The sequence below is a fragment of the Polyodon spathula genome, chromosome 21 (genome assembly GCF_017654505.1).
Source record: "Polyodon spathula isolate WHYD16114869_AA chromosome 21, ASM1765450v1, whole genome shotgun sequence".
Lineage (NCBI taxonomy): Eukaryota > Metazoa > Chordata > Actinopteri > Acipenseriformes > Polyodontidae > Polyodon > Polyodon spathula.
In genome coordinates this window covers 9,939,429-9,960,099 of record NC_054554.1, presented here as the reverse complement: position 1 = coordinate 9,960,099, position 20,671 = coordinate 9,939,429, and the positions used below count along the sequence as shown (strand labels likewise).

General features: G+C 36.6%; 1 protein-coding gene across 2 annotated transcripts; it reads right to left on the bottom strand.

Moving 5' to 3' along the window:
- Positions 1-11,017: 11,017 nt before the first annotated feature.
- LOC121295991 (zinc finger protein 276-like) lies at positions 11,018-20,415 on the bottom strand. Of its 2 annotated transcripts, none has more exons than XM_041221103.1 (11): positions 20,040-20,415; positions 18,951-19,257; positions 17,661-17,707; positions 16,808-17,269; positions 16,517-16,604; positions 15,550-15,642; positions 15,308-15,421; positions 14,802-14,883; positions 14,247-14,364; positions 13,755-13,854; positions 11,018-13,183 (listed from the first exon to the last, which is right to left on the bottom strand). In XM_041221103.1, exons 1-11 carry the CDS (start codon positions 20,227-20,229, stop codon positions 12,904-12,906), a joined length of 1,881 nt encoding a protein of 626 aa, XP_041077037.1. In that variant the 5' UTR covers positions 20,230-20,415; the 3' UTR covers positions 11,018-12,903. The 2 variants fall into 2 exon arrangements, with proteins under 2 accessions (XP_041077037.1, XP_041077038.1); XM_041221104.1 differs by having other exon boundaries at positions 18,963-19,257.
- Positions 20,416-20,671: the final 256 nt, after the last annotated feature.

Sequence of the window (20,671 nt, the reverse complement as noted above, 5' to 3'; positions counted from 1 at the left end):
ATAATCCTGATGTGAATTTTTTTAATAAAAATTGCATGTGCAATATCCATATATCAGGAAAAAGTATGAAAACAAAACCAATAGTGTAAAATACAAAAGCTTGGGTAACCATGCTGACTATTGGGATTTGAGGCTTTTTGTGTACCCAATTGTTTTTGATCTGACAAGGAAAGAAATTGAATTCAGTAGTTTCCAGTTCGATAATCATTTCTATATGTTGATACATATACTAATGTACCTAATTTTTCTAAAAATATACAATAAAATGAAGTTTGCATCAGTGCATCCCACGACCTCAGTTAGCAGAGCTTGGTGTTGCCAGCTATCTCTTGGTACTGCAATGTCAGAACAATCGCTTCTTAGAAAGGAAAGGTTAATGATTAAGGAGTTCATTATAATTCTAATCATGCATTCATGCCAGGAGTTCAAAACGTTGCATAATCTTTGCATATTAGTTAGCTCGCATTACCACATACAGAAATGTGTATATGATAATAAGGCACGTGAAAAAAGTTTTTTTTTTCTCATCGTGTCTAGATTCTGTTTATTTCAGCCTTTTTATTTTTAATTAAATAACTTTATTTGAGGCACACAGTAATGAACAATTTGATGCACTATTGCAAGAAAGGAAAGGATTATGGGAATATTGTATTGCTCTTAGCAGTCTTGCTTAAGTTTGCACCCTGGGAGTTATTTATTGACATGTATTGACACACTTATTAACACTAACACCTCCAATAAAAATATAGTCAAATGAGTAAAGTTTAGATGAGTCAGATGTGTAAAGTTTAGAGCATTGGTATTAAGATTTGCCTCTGTTTAGATCAATAAACTAAACTTGTTGATGCTCTAAGCATTTAAGCACTTCTGTTAAAGGTAAAATGTCACTTATAAAAGTTTACCCTGGTATTTTTGCATGGCATTTTTGCAGTTTTCCCATGCTATTGCCTTGGTTTATGCTATGGATGTACCATAGTTTGCCATGTTTATTAATATACTTTACCAGACCTTGTTGTGGTCTTTACAGTGCTTACCTATGCTTTACCATGTGTTCACTGTGCTTTTACAGTGGAACACCTTTATAGGGGTCGCAGAAGTGTAAAAATGTATGTTTCTGCCAAAAATCAGCTAAAGATCTTTCCATGTGTTCCAAATCGGCTGTACTACATAATATCATAAACAAATGAACTAGTATTAAAAAAAAATTAAAACACACTGTGTTTCAAGAGAGTTGCAATTATACCACACTACTGAAAATGATAAGCTAATAATAATGCACTACACTAATGTCCCAGTGTGTTGCATCATTAACATTGATTTCCTTCCAGTTGTTTGTGCTGTTCACTGCAGAGGAACTGATGGCTCATTTACAGCAGGCCCTAGAGACTCATGTACTGCCATGTGTATCCACACTGCTGGTGTGTCAGATACAAGCACAGCAGAAGCTCAAAGGTAAAACTCATCTTAACAATGTAACTATTCAAGAAGTGTCATTGTTCTAATCTATTGCTTTCTCAACACCAACTGATTAGAATTGAACGCAGGCTAATAAAAATAGGAAAGAAATATTTTAAAAAGCAGGCTCACACTAGATACTAGACTGTTGTCATTTAGGTGCCCTTTGCTTAAACACACACCTTTTCTTCTTTTATGAGGGATTATATTGTCTCCTGTCTCTAATGAAATGTGTGCTTTTATTTTTTATCACATTTCCTTTGGGAATGCCAGCAGTTACCATGGAAACAGTAAGAAGTCCCTAGTGTTTCTTCTGTCAGACCTGGTGCCATTTGAACCACCACAGTACTTAAAGGTGAACAAATTGTATTATACTGAGCATCAAAAGAAACTTCACTTACATTTGAGCGTCAAAAGAAGCTTCACTTATATTTGAGCATCAAAAGAAACATATCACTTATATCTGAGCATCAAAAGAAACGTATCACTTATATCTGAGCATCAAAAGAAACGTATCACTTATATTTGAATAAAATTCATTAGATGTGATCGAAAAATGACAAACTCTGTTTTAGAACAGATGCAGTGACTTTGTATTGTGCTGATTAACAATTGACATCACAAAGATGCTGTAAAATGATCTGTCGATCTCGGGCAGGTGTTGTGACTCTTGGTCTCCCAGTTCATGGCCTGTCATTGACAGAGTGTGTCTGGTTATACATTCTCGCCAGGTTTGAAATTGCTGGCTGTGAGCTCCCAAGACGGCAAGCCACAGTACTCTGCCCAAGTCTAGACTCCAACATGCCGATTGCACGAAGGCGCTGCTCTCTTGAAAGACATATTGCGTATTGTTTTTTTTTCTGTGATTTTCTTTATTGCTTTGATTCAAGCTTGCAATTCAACTGCTGAAATCGCTCCATATCTAGTGTCCAATCAACTGTCTCACTAATTAGGTGATTAAGTGCATATACTTCTGTCATCGCCACTCAAGCGTGTCATGGTCAAGGATGAATGATCAAGTGATTAAAAAGAAAACAAAAACATTTTGTCAATGTCCATCATTTATATACCTTTTTTTTTTTTTAAAATAAATGTGTTATAATAGTGATAAGTTTCTTTTGATGCTCGGTATATATTTTGGTTTTGCACCTGTTAGTGGATAAGGCTTGCTTCAGAATGGCGTGAGAGGGCGATCAATGACTCATTTAAAAAGGGCATTTCATAAAGCAGCACATACCCTCAAAATGTTTAGTTGTAATGATATTTACAAGGCATGGAGTGGCAAATGCAATAACAACAACACATTTCACAAAATTACAGGCATGCTGTTAACTGTTTTGTACATTTATTTATTTATTACGGTTCCAGGATATAGTTTTAAAAGAAGTATAAAAATACTGATGGATGCCATCTGCTTCTATAACGATCACTGGCAGCTATATGGTAAGCCAGGCCCCTGTCTCACGAACAGCTGGGTTGAGAGTCTGGGAGTGAATACCTATTTTAGTTTTTAGTTTTCAGATGATCAAAACAGTTATTATTAAGTGTTTTTTTTTTCCTTCCCTTGATGGTGTTGTGTTCTGTTTTTAGTTTTTGGAGTGTTGAACGCCGCCATAAATGCCCCTCCTGTTTTGAGAATTACTCTGAACGAAATTGAACAAATGCATCTTTCATCCTTACTCACCCACTTTGTGGTTTATGGTGTTCCTCATAATTGACGAACCACCAACAATGTATTACAGTCTTGAATATTTTGAAAGGTAAAGCTCCAGGAAAAGTATAAATATGTGACACAGTAAATAAGCGTTTTTAAGAAATACTTTCTGTTTAAAAAACGTATAAGGTAATTTTTTACCTAAAACAGTATTTAAATCTAATGTACTACTGTGAGTGCCATCTAGTGGTATTGCGATTTTTTATGTTTACTGTGCAACATTTTCTATATTGTTTCAGGTTCATGTGCTCCATCTTGTGTATAGTCCAACAAAATATCGTCCTTTTGCTCCCTGAATATGTGTCGCTGGCTAAGACTAGACCGGGTGATTTGAAGGTTGATATTCCCAGTTTCCCCATCATTGCATTCACACCCTCGGGGTTCCCTGGATAATCTTTTTTAAACAGAAAAAAGCTGCACTTAAGCAGTTTTGAGTAATTGGGTTTCAAGCTGAAGGTAATGTTTTTGCTTGGAACATTACATCCTCTTTTGTAATTTAAAGTTGCCCTCTCCCACAATCATTCAGTTTTACAGCACAGTGTAATTCACTGCCGTCCGTTTACTAATACTACATTATTTCATAGTTTAGCTTTCTGTGCACTTGATTTTAGCAAGACAATTCCACAAGATATACATGAATAAATTAATTTAAACAATTTCATTTTAGCATTGTAGATGTTTGTGTTGCTCATTACGCTGAACAGAAATTAGAATTTCCTTTTGATATTTTTCTTCTACTTATGTTTACTGAAAACCCTGCAGAGCTGGCGTTACCAGCATGATTGGAATCTTCTGAAATATGTCAATAAATAAATAATCCAATAAAACTATATAGCGCCGTAGACTTGTTAGGGTTAAATAGTGGAACGTTTTACTTAGTAGTTTGTCATTTTTCAAGGTCTCTGTTGAAGAAGTGGGCCTTTGTGAGGATTTGTCTGTAAGAGATGCAGCAGCCCAGGTTAGTGAGGTTTTTCATGGTACTTGATGTTCCATTCAGGGAATTGAACAAACAAAAAACAAGTGATTAGGAGACTCACACTTCCTACATCATTTCACCTCAGCAGTGTCTTATATGGGTCAAAGCATGTTACTGCTTGAAAGCTTATGTCCGTGGGGGAAGCAGTTGGTTGGTTATTGGTTATTATCAAGATGTACAACACTATCTGAAAGTATAAAATAAAAATGTTTTCCATAACATTGGTTTCTTTCAAAACTGCACAAACTGACTTTAAATCGTATGCTTTTGTGGCTGTGTTTTACTAGGACAGTAAACATGAAGCCATTTTGAATTAAAAATCCACACAGACGCTAATGTTTTTGTTGTTTGCTGTTGGGTGTGTATTTGTTTTACAGAAATGTTTTTCTAATCCCAGAAAAATTGTCCTTAGCTGTACAGCTAGTTTCTATTATTATCAAAATGTCAAAATCCCATTACCAGATGTGTCCAGTTAAGATTAACCAGGTTGCTTTGTTTTTGATAATAATAATAATAATAATAATAATAATAATAATAATAATAATAATAATAAAAAGCTCTTTCCAATTTAAGCTAAAATGCAATTTGAACTGGTTCTAGCCCCAGTGCCAGGCAGAGCAGGATGGTGAGAAGGCCATCGTCGTGTTTGTGAATATGGGGAGAATCCCAGCATGGGTAATGTAGGCCATGTATTGCTTCACTTCATAATCATCATGCACAGTCCTTCTAGTAGACAAAATATTCACAGATAATATTTGTTAAAGTTTTTTTTTTTATTTCAAGTATATTTCGAAGACCATACTACATGTCTCGATTCCTGCCAGCCTTGCTGTCTCCACGTGTGGTTTGTATCTTTTCTTACAATCGTTGTTAGTATGCTAGGTTTAGTGTAGGTTTTTTTTTTTTTTTTTTTAATTCTGCTTTACAGCACTTGGTTGCAGTAAAAAAAATAAAAAATAACATTTTTTTTTTTTTTTGTGTGTTTGTAATAAAGATTCCAGTACTAAGTGCCAATTTTTTGAGCCGGTTGTTTACAGCCTTTTGTTTGTGCATTGTGCATTACTTTCTTCCCTACAGGTCTAAGACTGTTACCAGCATGCAGCCTCTAGGATCAGTGCTCTGTTGGTATTCTAACACTTGTTACACAGATATTATCTGCAGACGGCTCCAGGTAAAACTATAACTAACACATTAAAATAACGGTAATTATTGTTCATCATTCTGATGTCCTTTCAGTCACTATTACATTTTTTTTGTATCAGTAATATCTCTTGTGTTTCATTGTGTTTAGCACAGAAGCCTCTTTAGAAGTCAAACATATTGTTTTTGTAGAGTACCTTTGGATTTGTGTGTGTTTGCTTGGGTGTATTTAGATGGAAGTCATAGAAGGTGGTTTTCTGTTTTGCAGTGGTTTTGTTTTTTTGTGAGCTGAAGATACCATATTTTTGCAGGAAATGGTGTTTGATTTGCACTTGATGCAAGCGAGGGCAGTAGCTGCATGAAGATGGACACTTCTTGTTTAGATTAATTCGTGGGAGGTTTTCTAAGATTCAATTCAGCTAGAACCTCAGTAGTCAGCTAATACAACAGCAGCAACTCCAATGCATTACAAGGTAAACAAAAGAGAGGGGTCATCATGTGCTGTTGATCTTGTTCACTCCAGTGGTCTAACAGCAATCTGTCAGAAGTGATTAAGTAGCAGAAAGCAACTGTTCAAACTCTAAACATTTTTATTTTAGAAATCTACCAAAATATGGAAGCTACATACTATCTTTGTTTACTGTAAGATGTTTTTTTTATCACAAATCTCCCTCCTCCTGTACTTTTAAGAACTAATCTGGAAAAAGAAAATCTCTTTGAATTGTGAGGAGTTTTTCTATTTTGTGAATGCAGAGCGGGTATTTAAGCTTCTAGTAAGTCTTCAGTCAAGTTGTGCAGTTTGCAGTTCCAATTACTGCTTTGTTGTTACTTATGGAATCTTCTGTTTCTTTAACAGAAAAATGGCTGCTTCAGAGCATGTGTACTGCCACATGATCTCACTGTGCATTTCTTTCAAGGAAGATGTTTTAGACCTTCATTTTGTAGAGAAAATTGAAACCACTATTATATTAGCTCTGCTGGCAATAGTTCCTATATTTATTGATTATTTTACAGATTCATATACTAGATTTGAAAGTGCAGTGTGTTTCTAGCTGAGCCAAGTGCATGCTGATATAATATCTAATGATATAATTTGGTTATTCATCCTTGACTTAGTGTTACAGAACAAGAAACACATTAGCTTTGCTATGCCCCATGCTGTCCGCATTGCAGTTATATTTTTAAAGATATTGCTGACTCTCGAAAAAAAAAAAAAAAGTCTCTTCTAATTGATTGCAGTGTATCCAGATCACACTCCCTCCTACAATGATACACAGAGATACTGTAATGTGTTTCTTATAAACACTGCAGGGGGTTCTGTAGCACCGTAGAATGTAACTGAAAAGCTAAGGAATCCCTCTCTGTGACAGATGGTGGCCATATTGCACAGGTAAATCACTTCTAGACAGTATGTATGGAGCGACTGTTTGTAAAAGCTAGTTCTGAAGGAGTTCCAATAGGACTGAATACAGTCTAAACTACAAAATGAGTGCTGACGAAAACAAGCATTAGTTTTGTTTGTCCTTTGCAGTTCTGGTAGCCGAAGTTAGAGCCTGTTTTGCTGTCACAGTGCAGCAGATTGCGGAGCTGCAGAAAATAGCAGACTGTCAGATACGGGCTCTCAGGTTAGTCGAGGATAGCACAATACAAGCTTCATAGAGAGGGATAAGAAATAGGTTCTAGAGGTTCTAGATTTCTAGATGTGTCCTGTGAAAAATAAATGTAAGTGAACCTTTTTTCTGCTTTTTTTTTCTTAATTCTGTACTATGAATAAAGTTTGTTTGGTGGTTCTCATGAAATGCGTGGCTCAGTGCAAAGTTGTCTGTTCTCCCACAACAAAGTGCTTTCACAGTATCAAAATTACAAAAGGCCAATGAAAAGATAAACACTGGCAGAGAGACTTGATTCTTATACCTGGTGGATAATACATGGAAAAAGTTAATAAGTATTCATAAAAAAGCCAATATAATGTACTTGAGTTGTACATTATGTATGTGAGTCACCTCCATCTGTGTGCTCATTTCTTCCATGTTTTGTATGGGAAAGCAGGCAGCCCTCCGTCTGACTCTCCTTTCGTACTGGCAGCCTTTTTGTACTTCTCTTTTTTGAGGCAGTCTTCAAAGAACATTGGGGCTGTGCTTGGAGGCAAAGATTGTGAACAAGGAAGGACAAACAAACAGGGTTATATCTAACCTAGTTTAGCGTACAGGATTCTGTCTAAAAAAAAGTATTTTGTAAAAGAGGCAATTTCTTACAACTAACAAATCCTACAAAAATGTGCTACTTTCTGTGTCCCGCATATAAAAATACAATATTAATACTCAGACTTGCTGTACAGGAGAGCTTGATTTGCAGGATCTCTTAAGATCTTTCTATTGCCTCACCTTATTGTAATTTAGGATCACATCTCTTGTTAACAAATGAAATGTAGTCAATTTAAAATCTCAAAACACCGAACCTAATTGCCAGTTGCCTGGTGAGTTCACACCTGTAGTGCTGGTCTTTGTCTTCCCAGAGGCTGGTAGCTCACCAACATCGGTTCTCAGGCTCGTGGGAGTAATGAGGTAATTGGCTTGGTCATGGGATCGGAGGAGCTTCCTGAACTTCAAATGTATTTATTTTTTTTGGGGGGGAAGCATTTGAATTAAACATTGGTAGTATTCTGGTTTACTGTAGAACAAAACAAATCATGACTTTGTCTGTGCAAATTGGGTTGAGTACAGCCTGGGGATGGAGGGGTGTGCCATGGGGCTGACTGTGCTTCATATGAAAAAAAAAGATCTTCTGGAGAAAACAAAAACAAATAAAAAAACCATCCAACCGGATAGCTTTTTCTTTCACATTCATTTTCTTTTCATTGTTTTTTCTTGATAACAGGAGCTGTGTGTTCTTTAAATGCTGCAAATGTTCAACTACTATTTTAGTCCAAAAAAATACCAGCTCAAGTAGACCAAATTCTGGTGAAATATTTCCTCCATTTGTGGTTGATACATACACTGTATAATTGGCTTGCAAGGACGGAAAAACTGTTGCTTCAAGGACTTCATCAATGTCTTGCTGAGAGGTAAGGTTGCCCTCAATCTGCACCAAAGACGTTCTTGTGTTAAAGGAGATTCTCCCCACATCATCACACTTCCGCCGGTTGGCAGTCAGCATACCACTCACCACAAACATTGTCTTCCATCAGGTCCATCAAAGGTAAAACGGCATTCATCTGTGAATAAAACACTCCACCACTCTCTCTGCCATCACCTCAGATGTTCTCTGGCCCACAGAAGACCGCAATTTAATCTCTCAGCTGTCAACATGTTACCACTGAACTTTTCATGCAGATGGTGAGGTACAGTCATTCTGCTGATGAGTGGGTTATTTCTTCTTGGAATTTCTAATGCTGTAGCCACTGCAGTCTGAAAACGATTAGGCGGATGGATCAGTCAGATGTGATGGTCCTGGGCCATTGTGGTGACCCTCTGCCTTTCAGGATGTGACCTGTCCCTTGCATAGCTGGTTTCCTTGTTTCTCTAGACAAGTCTGCTGATTGTTGAAGCAGAACGTTTCATTCTCAGGGCAACTTCTAACAGACAGGCCGCCTTCGATCGTGCCGATAGCAACCCGGCGATCTTCATTACTCAAGTGGGGGGGCATGGACATATCTTTCACTGTTCTTGCATTAACTAAAATCATGTCTTTTCGAATGGCTATTTATACAGATTCGTAATCAACTCATTTTGGCAATTTTAACTCAACTCAAATATGAAATCTCATGACTTGAGTTCAGTATTTTGTTATCCCAAGGAAGAATACTACTCAAACAATCAATAAACCTATTTTAAATGTAAATAACATTATGTATGTGCCCAATGAGCTATTGATGTAAAACTTAGACTGTTGTGTTTTCATTCTGCATCAGCATATTGTTATTTGGCTTTTTTCTTTTCCCTTTTGCAGTGTCTCTAGGACTTGGAATCAAGTTAACCATTGGGGTTCAAAGTATGCCTAAACAAAATGTATGGCAGCACCACAGCTATACTTTATAACAGCTCTGCCATACTTTAGACAGAATACAAGCCAAGTTCACTTTTCTCACCGATATATTGTCCTACAATAGTATGTATAACAGTCTGTATTTCAGTACCCAGGCAGTATGTAAACTTAAAACCAGTATCCCTTCCCCCTATAGCCTTTTCCCCAGCCTGGATCAGAATTTGCTTTCTTCTGTGAAAAGGCAAGCTTTGTTTACACGAGGCACTCCAGATGTACAGTGGGATGGTCAAACTGTTCTTGGATGGGCGTCTCTACAGGTAGAGATAAACAGCCAAGCTCTAAGCAAGTAAAACGCAAGAACGCTGATTTTGCAAAATAAAAAATACGTTTGGATAATCTGTTGGCAGCTCAAAGTCTGAAGCTACCATAGCACTACATTACACAGCAGCATTCCGTGTATTTTGAAGTGGCACTTAAAACATATTGATATCAATGGGAAAATTAATGAATCAAGATGCATTTGGCAATAAAGTAAAACAAAAATGTTTGAAATACTATTATGGTTTTGTTTGTCCAGTTAATGTTTACCTTCGTAAAAGTTTTTAATTGATTATGATTTAGAACACGATGCTTTTTAGTTTACAGAGTTAATAGAGCACCTGTATTTGGTCACAACCCTACTCATAGTCTCAGTCTCCATTCTGATATAGTTAAAATCTGCCCTTATAAAAGACCCATGTTTAATATAGCAGTTTAACTTTGAAACAAATGGCACTTGCTTTACTTTGCTCAGGTTGATTCTGCATAGTTGATGGGAGCTCAGCAGTTTCTGCTCCAAGTTATTTCAGTGTCCACAAGAGTTTTTTATACATAAGAAAGTTTACAAATGAGCCATTTGGGCCATTTTGCTCATTTGGTTGTTAGTAGCTTGCTGATCCCAGAATCTCATCAAGCAGCTTCTTGAAGGATCCCAGGGTGTCGGCTTCAACAACATTACTGGGGAGTTGATTCCAGACCCTCATGATTCTCTGTGTAAAAAAGTCCCTCCTATTTTCTGTTCTGAATGCCCCTTTGTCTAATCTCAATTTTTGACCCCTGGTCCTTGTTTCTTTTTTCAGGTCGAAAAAGTCCCTTGAGTCGACAACAACATTGTCAATACCTTTTAGAATTTTGAATGCTTGAATTAGGTCGCTGCGTAGTCTTCTTTGTTCAAGACTGTATAGATTCAATTATTTTATCCTGTCTGCATATGACATGCCTTTTAAATCCTGAATACTTCTGGTTGCTCTTCTTTGCACTCTTTCTAGAGCAGGAAACAGGTAAATTAATTACAGGTAAATTAAATTAGTACTTTAGTTATTTTTGTTTATTACCTATCTACATTCAGAGGATATCAATTGCAAACATTTGCTTTGGGACAACAGTGCAATTATGATTTCACATTAAGTGAATTAAACAATTATTAATCTTTACAACATGTTACTTATTTTTAAGTTTTTTTCTGGTTGGAAGATGGGTTTGTGGACCTAGACCCAGAGGTGAAAGCTGCTCTTACCTTCCTTCTGAATCCTCTTGGTAATGATTCTCTTTATGAAGAGCCAGACGTTCTGTAAATACGTAAATGGTCCTTTTTATGAAATAATTATTTATGCACTACTTGTTTTTAAGCACAAATACAATTTAAGTAAATTCTGACACTTCTTTACTCCTCCATAACTAAACAAATGGCTTTACCTTATTGACGAAAAACAAGCATCCAATGTCTTCCCCAGCACAAAAAAATAATCACTTTAATAAAAACATTATGAAATGTTCAATACTGTGTATTGAAATGTTGTTGCAAAATAAATTTTACTCAAGAATGTTTAAAACTTTATGGATACAGAAACAAATATTTAATTCTTTTAAAATTTCAGTAGCATAACCTAGCAAACTAAAAGCTGTATTTTATTTTTAGTCTGTTGGTTTATGAGGGTATTCAAATAAAAACACAATTGAATCCTACCTTTACATTTTTATCATAACCTTAACAGAAATGTTTGAGAAAGCAACACAATTCTACAAATGTTCATTTAGCTTTCCCTTCAATCTTGAGAGCATTTTTTGTTAATCAATATTATCCATTTACAATTTTGTAAAAAAAAAAAAAAAAGTAGTGATTTTTCAAAAACAAAAATATAAAAAAGGAACTAACCCTTTTTCCTAAACAACAATCCTGTTCAACAAAAGATGCCTGTCATACTAAAATATGGAACACATAAAAACCAAGATGATCTATTTACATTATATACATACCTGTTTATTGTATAAAAAAATAGCTTTTTAAATACATGCACAATAAGATCTGATTAAAATACATGGTCCATTTTAATGTTTAATATCTAATATGCTGACTGTCAAGATATATTTTAAATGTAATCTCTGCAATTTAAGTACTTTTTTTTTTTTAAATATACTTTTACAGGCTCAAAAATCACATTGTTCTTTTCCTTTACAACACCTGACTTGATATAGGCATTCACATGCTGTCCTGAAAACTCTTCTAGTGAAACTTTTTGTACATGCTGTATGATCACATAACCTTTAAAATGCCTCACCAATTCTTACACTTGGCAAAACATAATATTTATATATGTTTATTTATAAAAATCTGTACACAGATTGTGTGTAAGCAGGCATTACTGTACAGGATATGTCATTTTAGCAAAGTGACCGCAGCATTTACTGCTATGATAATAAAAATAAAAAAAACTTACGAAAATTACATATCGCAAACTAATTCAATCTTTAGTACGTGACATTACTAAACCTTCATTTGCATATAATTGTAAATGAAATCTGAAGTACCAGTCGTATCATACTTCAGTTAGGAAAGTAATTTACGAATAGTTTGAGATTCAAACCCTATTTGCGTCTCCACAGTACGTCTGCATTACTGTAGGCAAAACCAGTGTTTGGTTTTAAAGGAAGTCTTACGCAGTACCCTGTGAATCGCAGCTAGTCAGTAAGGACTTCTGTAACATACAACCCCAGTACGCAAGTGCTTATAAATATTTTTGTAATATTTGCACAAAGGCTGTAAATAGGAAAAATAAATAATTTTTACATGGCACTTTCAGATTTTTTTGACTAGGTACAGTAATGCTACACTTGACCTAAAATACAGAAAAAAAGTAACTTCTGTAATAAATGTTAGCTGAAACCTTATTTCAGGTTACAAGTAACGGGTGCAAGTCAGCCCATAAAAACAAAGCAGAATAAAAACACATTTCATTTTGAAATTTATAAAATGTCAGTTAAAAAAAAAAAAAAAAAAACTTAAAATGTTAGGTAGTCCTTATTTCTTCTGGGCCAGTTTACTGCTGACTCCTAATATTTAAACCTTTTTTTATTTTATTTGTGTGTTTGCACCTAAAATAGCGACAAAGCTTCTAAGTAACTCGCACACAATTCTGATGAATTCTCTTCTAGTGGTATTAAACCTGAATGGTAGTATATAGGCTGCTTGCTTGACTGCAATTGACTGCAAGTAACACTGCAGTCCTTTTTTGAGTATGATCTTAAAATAAATCAGCACCCGAGTTCTGATTATTGCACCTTCTACAAAAGTCCAGCTTCTCTCCTGGCTTGTTTTTCAGCTGGTAGTCCCCTGGATTAATGGTTCTGTAAGAGTTTCTGGCATTCCCTGTGCGTCACCAGGTTGTAGTAATTGTACAATTCCATAAGATTTCTTCTTATCTGAATTCTGGGTCAAGGGATGCACCATGGACATGTGGACATTTAGGTTATGGGCCTTTTCAAATCGTTTTCCACACTGGTCGCAAGCAAAGTCCAGCTCTGCCTCTGCCTTGTGCTTCGTCATATGGTATTTAAGAGAAGCCCTTTGCCGGCACTGGAAACCACAGACTTCACACCTGACAAGCAAAAAACATTTCCCATTAAAACAGTTTCACCAAAAGTTATTTTTCCGGAGGAAGACAAGCATTCTGCACATTACTATCTGCAGTTACAAAAGCTGCACATTCTGTATTACAGTGTTTCAGTTATACGTCAATTTACAAAGCTTGAAGTTATTTTACTGTATTTGCAGCCAGGCAAAAGTAACAAACATATACTAAAAGTATGCTTTCTGTCTGTCCTCCTTGCTCCATATTTCACAAAACTAAATAAAGCTGCTGTCGTACTCAACCTATAACCAGCGTGGATAAACATCTGTTTGATTTTTTTTAGAGCATTTTACAGCAATAGCTAATCACCCTGAATTCCAGAAATTGCCCTTAAAAATATGTGATTGATATAGTTGTAGGTATTGTAAAAAGCTGGGGAAATGTCTTAAAGGTGTCCCAATAGTTAACGCTCAAATGTATTAAGAACAAAAAAGAGGAACACATTTCTACCAGTTTCTAACTGCAATAGCCAGTACCAAATTTCTTGGACCACTCATTTAGAATTCCAATAGAAACTTCACTTTCCCAAGATACTCACTGCAGAGGTTTCGCTCCAGAATGCCTCATTTGATGGACTGAGAGGTGTTTCCGCTGTTTAAATGTTTGCCCACATTCATCACAGATGTAATTCCGCACCTCTGTAAGATAATAATACGTTAAAGCTGAAATGATTATAAACAGCATCAAACTACGTGAAGTTGACATTAAAAGGAGGTAGTAATTCACAAGAATTTTGATTCCAAATTGACTGCGAAAAAAACATGAAACAATAAATCGGCAGTTTGCCATCCCCAATGAAAGCTGTGTGTTTTGTAACTCGAATGTAAATGTTTTGCAAGACCATGTACAGTACATAAATCAGTGAAATCATGACAGTTCACAAATCACTGATAAACATAGTAGTAATTAATTAATATTCACCCATACTGTTGAATTAGGGATATAGTGTTAACTCTGTATTATTAGGATTACTTCTTTATTTGACTACAAAACTCATTACAAAATAATACCCTGAGACTAGCCCACTCACCTGTGTGTATGAGCTTCACATGGCGCTGCAGGTATCGGTCTATCATGAACACCTTGTTACAACCTGGGTGGGGACAGGGCCTCTCACGAACTTCCTCATGGTGCTCTTTGATGTGTTTCTACAAGAATAGAGGGCAGATGCTATTACCTTACAACTTGTCATGGAATTACACTTTCCTAATCGCACTCAGTGGAATACCAAATTGATTTTTCATCTATCCTAAGAACGCTTCTAGTCCAGACAAAACAAAAGTTTACGGCAAAGTTTTTTATGCACATTAAAGAAAACTGGGGTGTTTAGATGCAAGATATTTAATGATTTTAATGATGAGTAAGAGACCAAACATTACATTCGAGAAACATGCACAAAATAAAGATAAACAAAACAAAAAGTCAACTTTCATACCTATCAACATTTACTTTCACTTTATATTGTTTTGGCATCTGAGTTCAAAGTATATTTTTAACATAGGCTGTAGTTTTACAAAGAGACATAATGGGACAATTCTAAAAACTGTCAACTGCATTGCTTAAATAAAATACAGTAATAACTTACCTTCATTCCATCAGACCCTCTATAAACAGCAGTGCAGCCCTGGTAAGGACACTTATAAATTGTAGGCAGCTCTTCTCTATAACTGAAACACAAGATCAGGATTATCATCTGTAAACCAGATTCAAAGTCCTTTCCTATAACTGAAACACAAGATCAGGATTATCTTCTGTAAACCAGATTCAAAGCCCTTTCCTAATCAGTGATGACTTGAAACCCAGCAGCAACTGAGGTGACAAAACATACTTCCTGTATCCACAGCATTACTTAGCAAATTCGATATTAAAATGTTTTCATAAATAGATTTCAGAACAATTACATGATTTATTTAAGGAATAGGGATATAAGTTTAAGACATACAGTTAACACCATTCAAAGTATAAATGTATCCATGTGTTTATTTCATGAATTTGTATTTCCTAGATTGCCTTTTTGGTCATATCAATTGCATCCTTAGCCTCTGTATCCTCATCTACTACAACAAATGAGCACGAACACATAAGCTGTACCTTTCACTTTTAATTTTCTTCTTCCATCCTGGCTTGGGACCTGGTTTCTTCCTTACTTTTGGTTCTGTCTTCTTTTTAGCCTCTTTACTCTCACTCTTTTTTGAAGAAACTTTACTAATAATAAAAATAAATCAAAGAAAAAAAAAAAGTAAAACATTCGCTTCTGTCACATTTAAAAAAAAAAAAAAACTGCTGATCTAATGCAGTCCAGTGTAAAACGGAACATGTGAATTTCCACTCACTTTTTCTCTGGGTAAGGTTCAAATAACTCATCCGAAGATCCACTTTTTGTCTTTTCCTCATCCTCATCGTCGCTTGACAGAATTAGGTTAGAACTACAAATCAATATAAGCCAATAATTTAACAATCAGAAATAATAACATGATGAATTGAGAATAACAGCCAGTTTATAGGTAGGAAACTCAAGAATTTGAATCCGAATGTACATGCAAAAAACATGGCAAACTTTCTGCATCTTATGCAAATTATAAATTTCAAAAATGCTATAGGCCTACTGGTAAAATATTTGATCAGCACTCTTTCATTACAAAATATAACATATTTCATGGTGTAAGCGACATGAAATTTCCAACAAAGGTAACTGTAGAGGCATGTAGGATAGCACAAGATTTCACCCAAAGATTTCACTGCTTATTTATTAGTTGTGCCACTTTCATTGTCATCACTTCCTCCCTTTGCGTCACTGTTTGGTTGAGGTTCAATTTCCAATTAAAGTTTCTTTGGTTTTTACATTAACAAAATTTTGGGGATAAATAAACTCCCCTCCAAGTGAACCAAGACCACCCATTCAACTAATCTGGTCTACTTGGTTTGATACTCATTCGTTCTTAATCTGGTTATATTTCACAAGTGAACCAAATAGCACTTCAACATGCATCAAACTGTCCAACTAACCAAGCATGAAAAGGCAAATACATGTGTCCATATCTTTGGCATGGTAATGTGGTAAAAGAAATAAGCAATCATAAAGAGTGAACATTCTCTTGCACAAGGAAGATGACCTCTATGAAACTTCTCACAGCAACCTTATTTAGTTGAAACACCCCCACGGTTAAATTAATAAATAAAACCAGCTCTGTCATTCCCCTCATTTTAAAGGCAAAAGTTTAAAAATGGGTAGCAGCAGTCATGTTAGTTATAAATATAAAGGGTTTGCCACCCTCAAGAGGGTGAATTATTTAAGATTACCTGTCGGACAGATCACTATCTTCCTCTTCCCCATCCAATGCCTCTCCTGGTGGTACTGAACTGAGCACCTCTTTACTGCTTAACTGTCCTAATGAAGAAAAAACAGACGTGCTATTATCCAATACAAAGAAATCATACCTGACCCCTTATAAAAAGTTGCTATTTGCATTTCTATCCTGCAAGCATATTGAAAAAGTAGAAAGTGGTAGCAGAATTCAAAAACCTATATTTTTGGATAGAAATATAATTATTAATTACCCAATTTTATCCTTTTTTGTTTTCTTACCGTACCTTCAATGCTGTCTACAGGCGATTCATGTGCATTTTTATTACTCTCTATATGGTGGTGCGATGCATTCTGGTTTCGTGGAGTCCCTGCGTTTGTCACCAGTGTTGTTGCCGATGGGTAAATGGACTTCTGGCAATCCGAGCTGCAAGGCTCCGTCGTGGCCAGCTGTGGCTGCCTGCCATGCTCTGTAGAACTGTTCCCTGAAGCTGTCTTTCCTAAGCCCTCCCCACCCTCCGGTTTCACTGCTTCTTTTGCAGAATGAAGCCCCTGTGGGGTGCGATCAGAGTCAGTGTCCATGACATAGTTATGGCCGTCTCCACAGGCCCAGACTGCCCGGACCACCCCACAGTACTCTGACGCCATCACCTCCTGCAGGCTGGGGGAGGACTGGCATGACCCGGCATGCTGGTGTGCCCAGGATACCAGGCTGTGCAAGCACCCAGGACTTGATGTAATCAGATCACCTGTTAAAACAAAATTCAGAACAATACTCTTTCCATCTTACATAGTGTTTCTACAACCCTAAGTACATTTTGCCTGGTTGGCTAAGTCAGTTAAACATGTTATTTGGTGGTTACTATTGTTAACACTCCTGAGGCGAACATGTTTGAACTTTCAAAACCCTAGTTAACAAATCTGTCACCAGTAAGCTCAGTAACCCATCAAATTACCTAAAGGTGTATTATTTACCTGTCGTAGTTGATAAATTGCTTTCCTTTGAAGGTACCTTTGATATATATTTGTGATATTGAAGTACTATAACAGCAAATGCAAAGAATAAATATGAATGGGTTGAATTACAGTAGACATGTACAGCTTATATCAATTGAACATTATTTAACTGTGACTACTTACCAAAACTTGAATTCTCGGAGTCTGAATTTATAGAAAGTGAATTTCCCCTAAAGAGGAAAGAAGACTTGCATTAAAAGCAAGAAGACAACAAATGTACAGCTCATATTTAGTTACACATTTTACAGCAGACTTTTCTGTTGGTTTTGTCTTGTTTACAGCTTAATGCATGCCTTTGGGAAACTGACTATGAGAGACATACAAAGCTATATAATAGCAGATAATTAGTCCTCTTACTTTGTGCAAAGCACCACCAGGTGGCAAATGTTGTAATTGAAAGTCAAATACGTAGACCCTCACTATAACGAACCAGTTGGGTTCTAAGCCTTTTGTTCTTTATATCAAGGGGTTTGTTACTGTGAAAGGACAATCAAAATGAATGATAAACTGTTGGAGTACGTTAATGAGATTGTTATATAAAGAGAATTTCATGTACCCGTTCATCTCATGTATGCAGTTAAACAATTAAAACAGTACAAAAAGCAAAAATCTTGAATTGAAGCTGAACTTTTACTCAAAATCAATCTGACATGAATCGTTTCAAAGGGCACCAAATCTAAATCCAACATGCAAGAATGCCACTGAGTTTTTATTCCGAATTAACTCAACATGAAAAGTTAATCAGATCCTGATGGTTTTTTTTTGTTTTGTTTTGTTTTTTTAAAATCAGTTTTGCTTTGCCGCATGGTTGTTGAACCAGCCAAAAAACAGTGCCTTTTGACGACCTATATTCACAACAGAGATATGCATGTGTTACTACTTTTTTTTTTTCAAACAATCTATATAGTTTCCAGATTTGTTGCAACATAAAAATCATTTTCTTGCTTTTTATTAAGACAAAAGAGTTGACTCCACTGTGGAGGTGGCGTCCCATGCGTACAGACCGGGATGTTGACAGTGTGCGTTTATTATTTTTTGTTTTATTTGGGGTCCAGGGGCCAGGTTCGTTATAATGGAGGGCAGTATAGCGAGAATGTACTGTATGTTCCTTTTCCGCACATCTCGTGTCTACATTAAAAAATTGCATTTACATATACACAACAACGTAACAGTGTTTTCATTCATCTCACATATACACTGCAATCTCATGAGGTATGCCTCAGTTAAAGACTGTTATGTTGCAGTTAGGCTGTGTTGGTCTGAGATGATGTTTGAGGCTGACAAAATTGAGGTTCAGCTCAAATTAGGCACAATCTCAGTAACTTGAAAACATGTTAACTTGAATACAGCTTAACAAAGCAAACCAGAGTGTCCCTGCTCTGCACCATTCTCTCTGCCAAGCTCTCTACTCACTGGCCTGCTGACCTCACTCTCCCAGTTGGTGACATGTTAACACGCTGGATAAACGTCCGTAGGATGCTGGAGCATTTATAGAACTGGGTGTAGCAGTTCTTGCAGATGAACTGTGAGAGGACTGGATCCTGCATCACCGGCACACCCAGCAGGCGCTGGAAATCAGCAAAGAAAACCTGCTGTTTCTGCTTCTTCTTGGGACCCTGTCCAATCACAGGGATCTTCCCAAAGGCACTTCGCAGGCTCCGGGATGAAAATTTCCCATGGCAAAGCCGGCAGAATGCAGTGGTTACAGTCCTTCCTGTGCCTACAACGCCAATGAGAAAATACCTATCACACATTATTCATTGTAATTGCAACTGATCAACTCTTGAGGCATAGGCCACTGAGTTACTGTGCCAATCAGAGTTCAGGCTCCAAACAAATTAATTGTACCAGACATCAAACCGCTGGGTATGGGCCACGTGGAGGTCTGTTAATTATACACAGTTATAAATATATCTAGAAAAGTACTTATTGTGTTATTTAGGGTAGCAAAATCAAGGGGTATATGTCTGCTGCAGTCAAACTTACATGTTATGTGTGTATACAGTGGAGGCCAGTGATCTACTGACAGCTCTAACTGTGTATGTTTAGCTGTGCTAGGGGGTGAATTTCACTGACATGCGTGTTTAAGACACGTGCAGTTTTGACTTGCAAAAGACTCTAGCTTACTGCAGCGTGAGGAGAACTCCACAACCACCCACAGCTGAAGCAGCAGCTTCTTTAACTCGCGTCATTCGTTTTGTTTCCCCCTACTTTCAACAAATAAAATCATGCTGCACAAAACTAATATAAATACCTACTCTCTCTTAGATGAAGGCATGCAAATAAAGTATGAATATTTCTCTTTCTTCAACCCTGATGTTAAACTACTGGCAGCAGCCTTTTGGAAGGGATATCTTACTAGAATCCGTACTTCATATAAGGAACGCCGATAAACGCTGTACCTGCAAAGTACAGTACTGGTACACCAAGAACACTTAACCAAACTACAACATTTTGTAACTTTCTCTCGTTTTCAACCGTCCATTTGTGCAGCAAACTAACCCGATTCCTCTGATCCGCCTTCAGCACCACCTACTACAGCTGAAGGGTCGAGACTTTCTTCTGTGTGCTGTATTTCGGAAGATCGCGGTCTTCCACGGCGGCCGCCTGGCTTACGCTCAGCAGCCTGCTGTCCCAGCTGAGTCTCCTGCACAAGAGCACGGAACCGACCGCGTCGGTCGCGCTTCATCATCCACTTACTCCGATAGCAACCAGATAGCGCTTGTTTAAATTTATATAAAATACAATACTAGCGGTTAAAACTTTTAAAATGTATATAATGTCTTATTCGGCGATTGTTAAGGGTTTTAATAATGAACACATGATATAGAGTAGAGACCAAAGTAAACAACCAGATCCGGAAGTAGCTAAACAAAAAGAAAACTCACGGGCATCCCTGAACGATCAAAAACGTTTTGATAGCATCCACAGCGCCTCTGTTGGCAATATAAAGAACTGCAGAAAGGCTTTCTTTGTAGTTGTATTGATGTTTTGTAAGCAAAATCTTCACTTTTTATAGTTTGAATGGGAGAAGTGAAAATAACGACCATGCTAAGTAAAATCACACACACACACACACACACACACACACACACTTAGACAGGATGACATATTTTTGGGGCCCAATGCAAACA

What these genes read in the sequence shown, in the direction of transcription:
- LOC121295991 (XM_041221103.1), bottom strand. Translation starts at nt 20,229, where the DNA reads ATGATGAAGCGCGACCGACGCGGTCGGTTCCGTGCTCTTGTGCAGGAG. An exon ending in AGAGTGAGGTCAGCAGGCCA is followed by an intron (nt 17,708 to 18,950) that starts GTGAGTAGAGAG and finishes TTTCCTCTTTAG; the next exon opens with GGGAAATTCACTTTCTATAA. An exon ending in GAACCTTACCCAGAGAAAAA is followed by an intron (nt 15,422 to 15,549) that starts GTGAGTGGAAAT and finishes TTTTATTATTAG; the next exon opens with TAAAGTTTCTTCAAAAAAGA.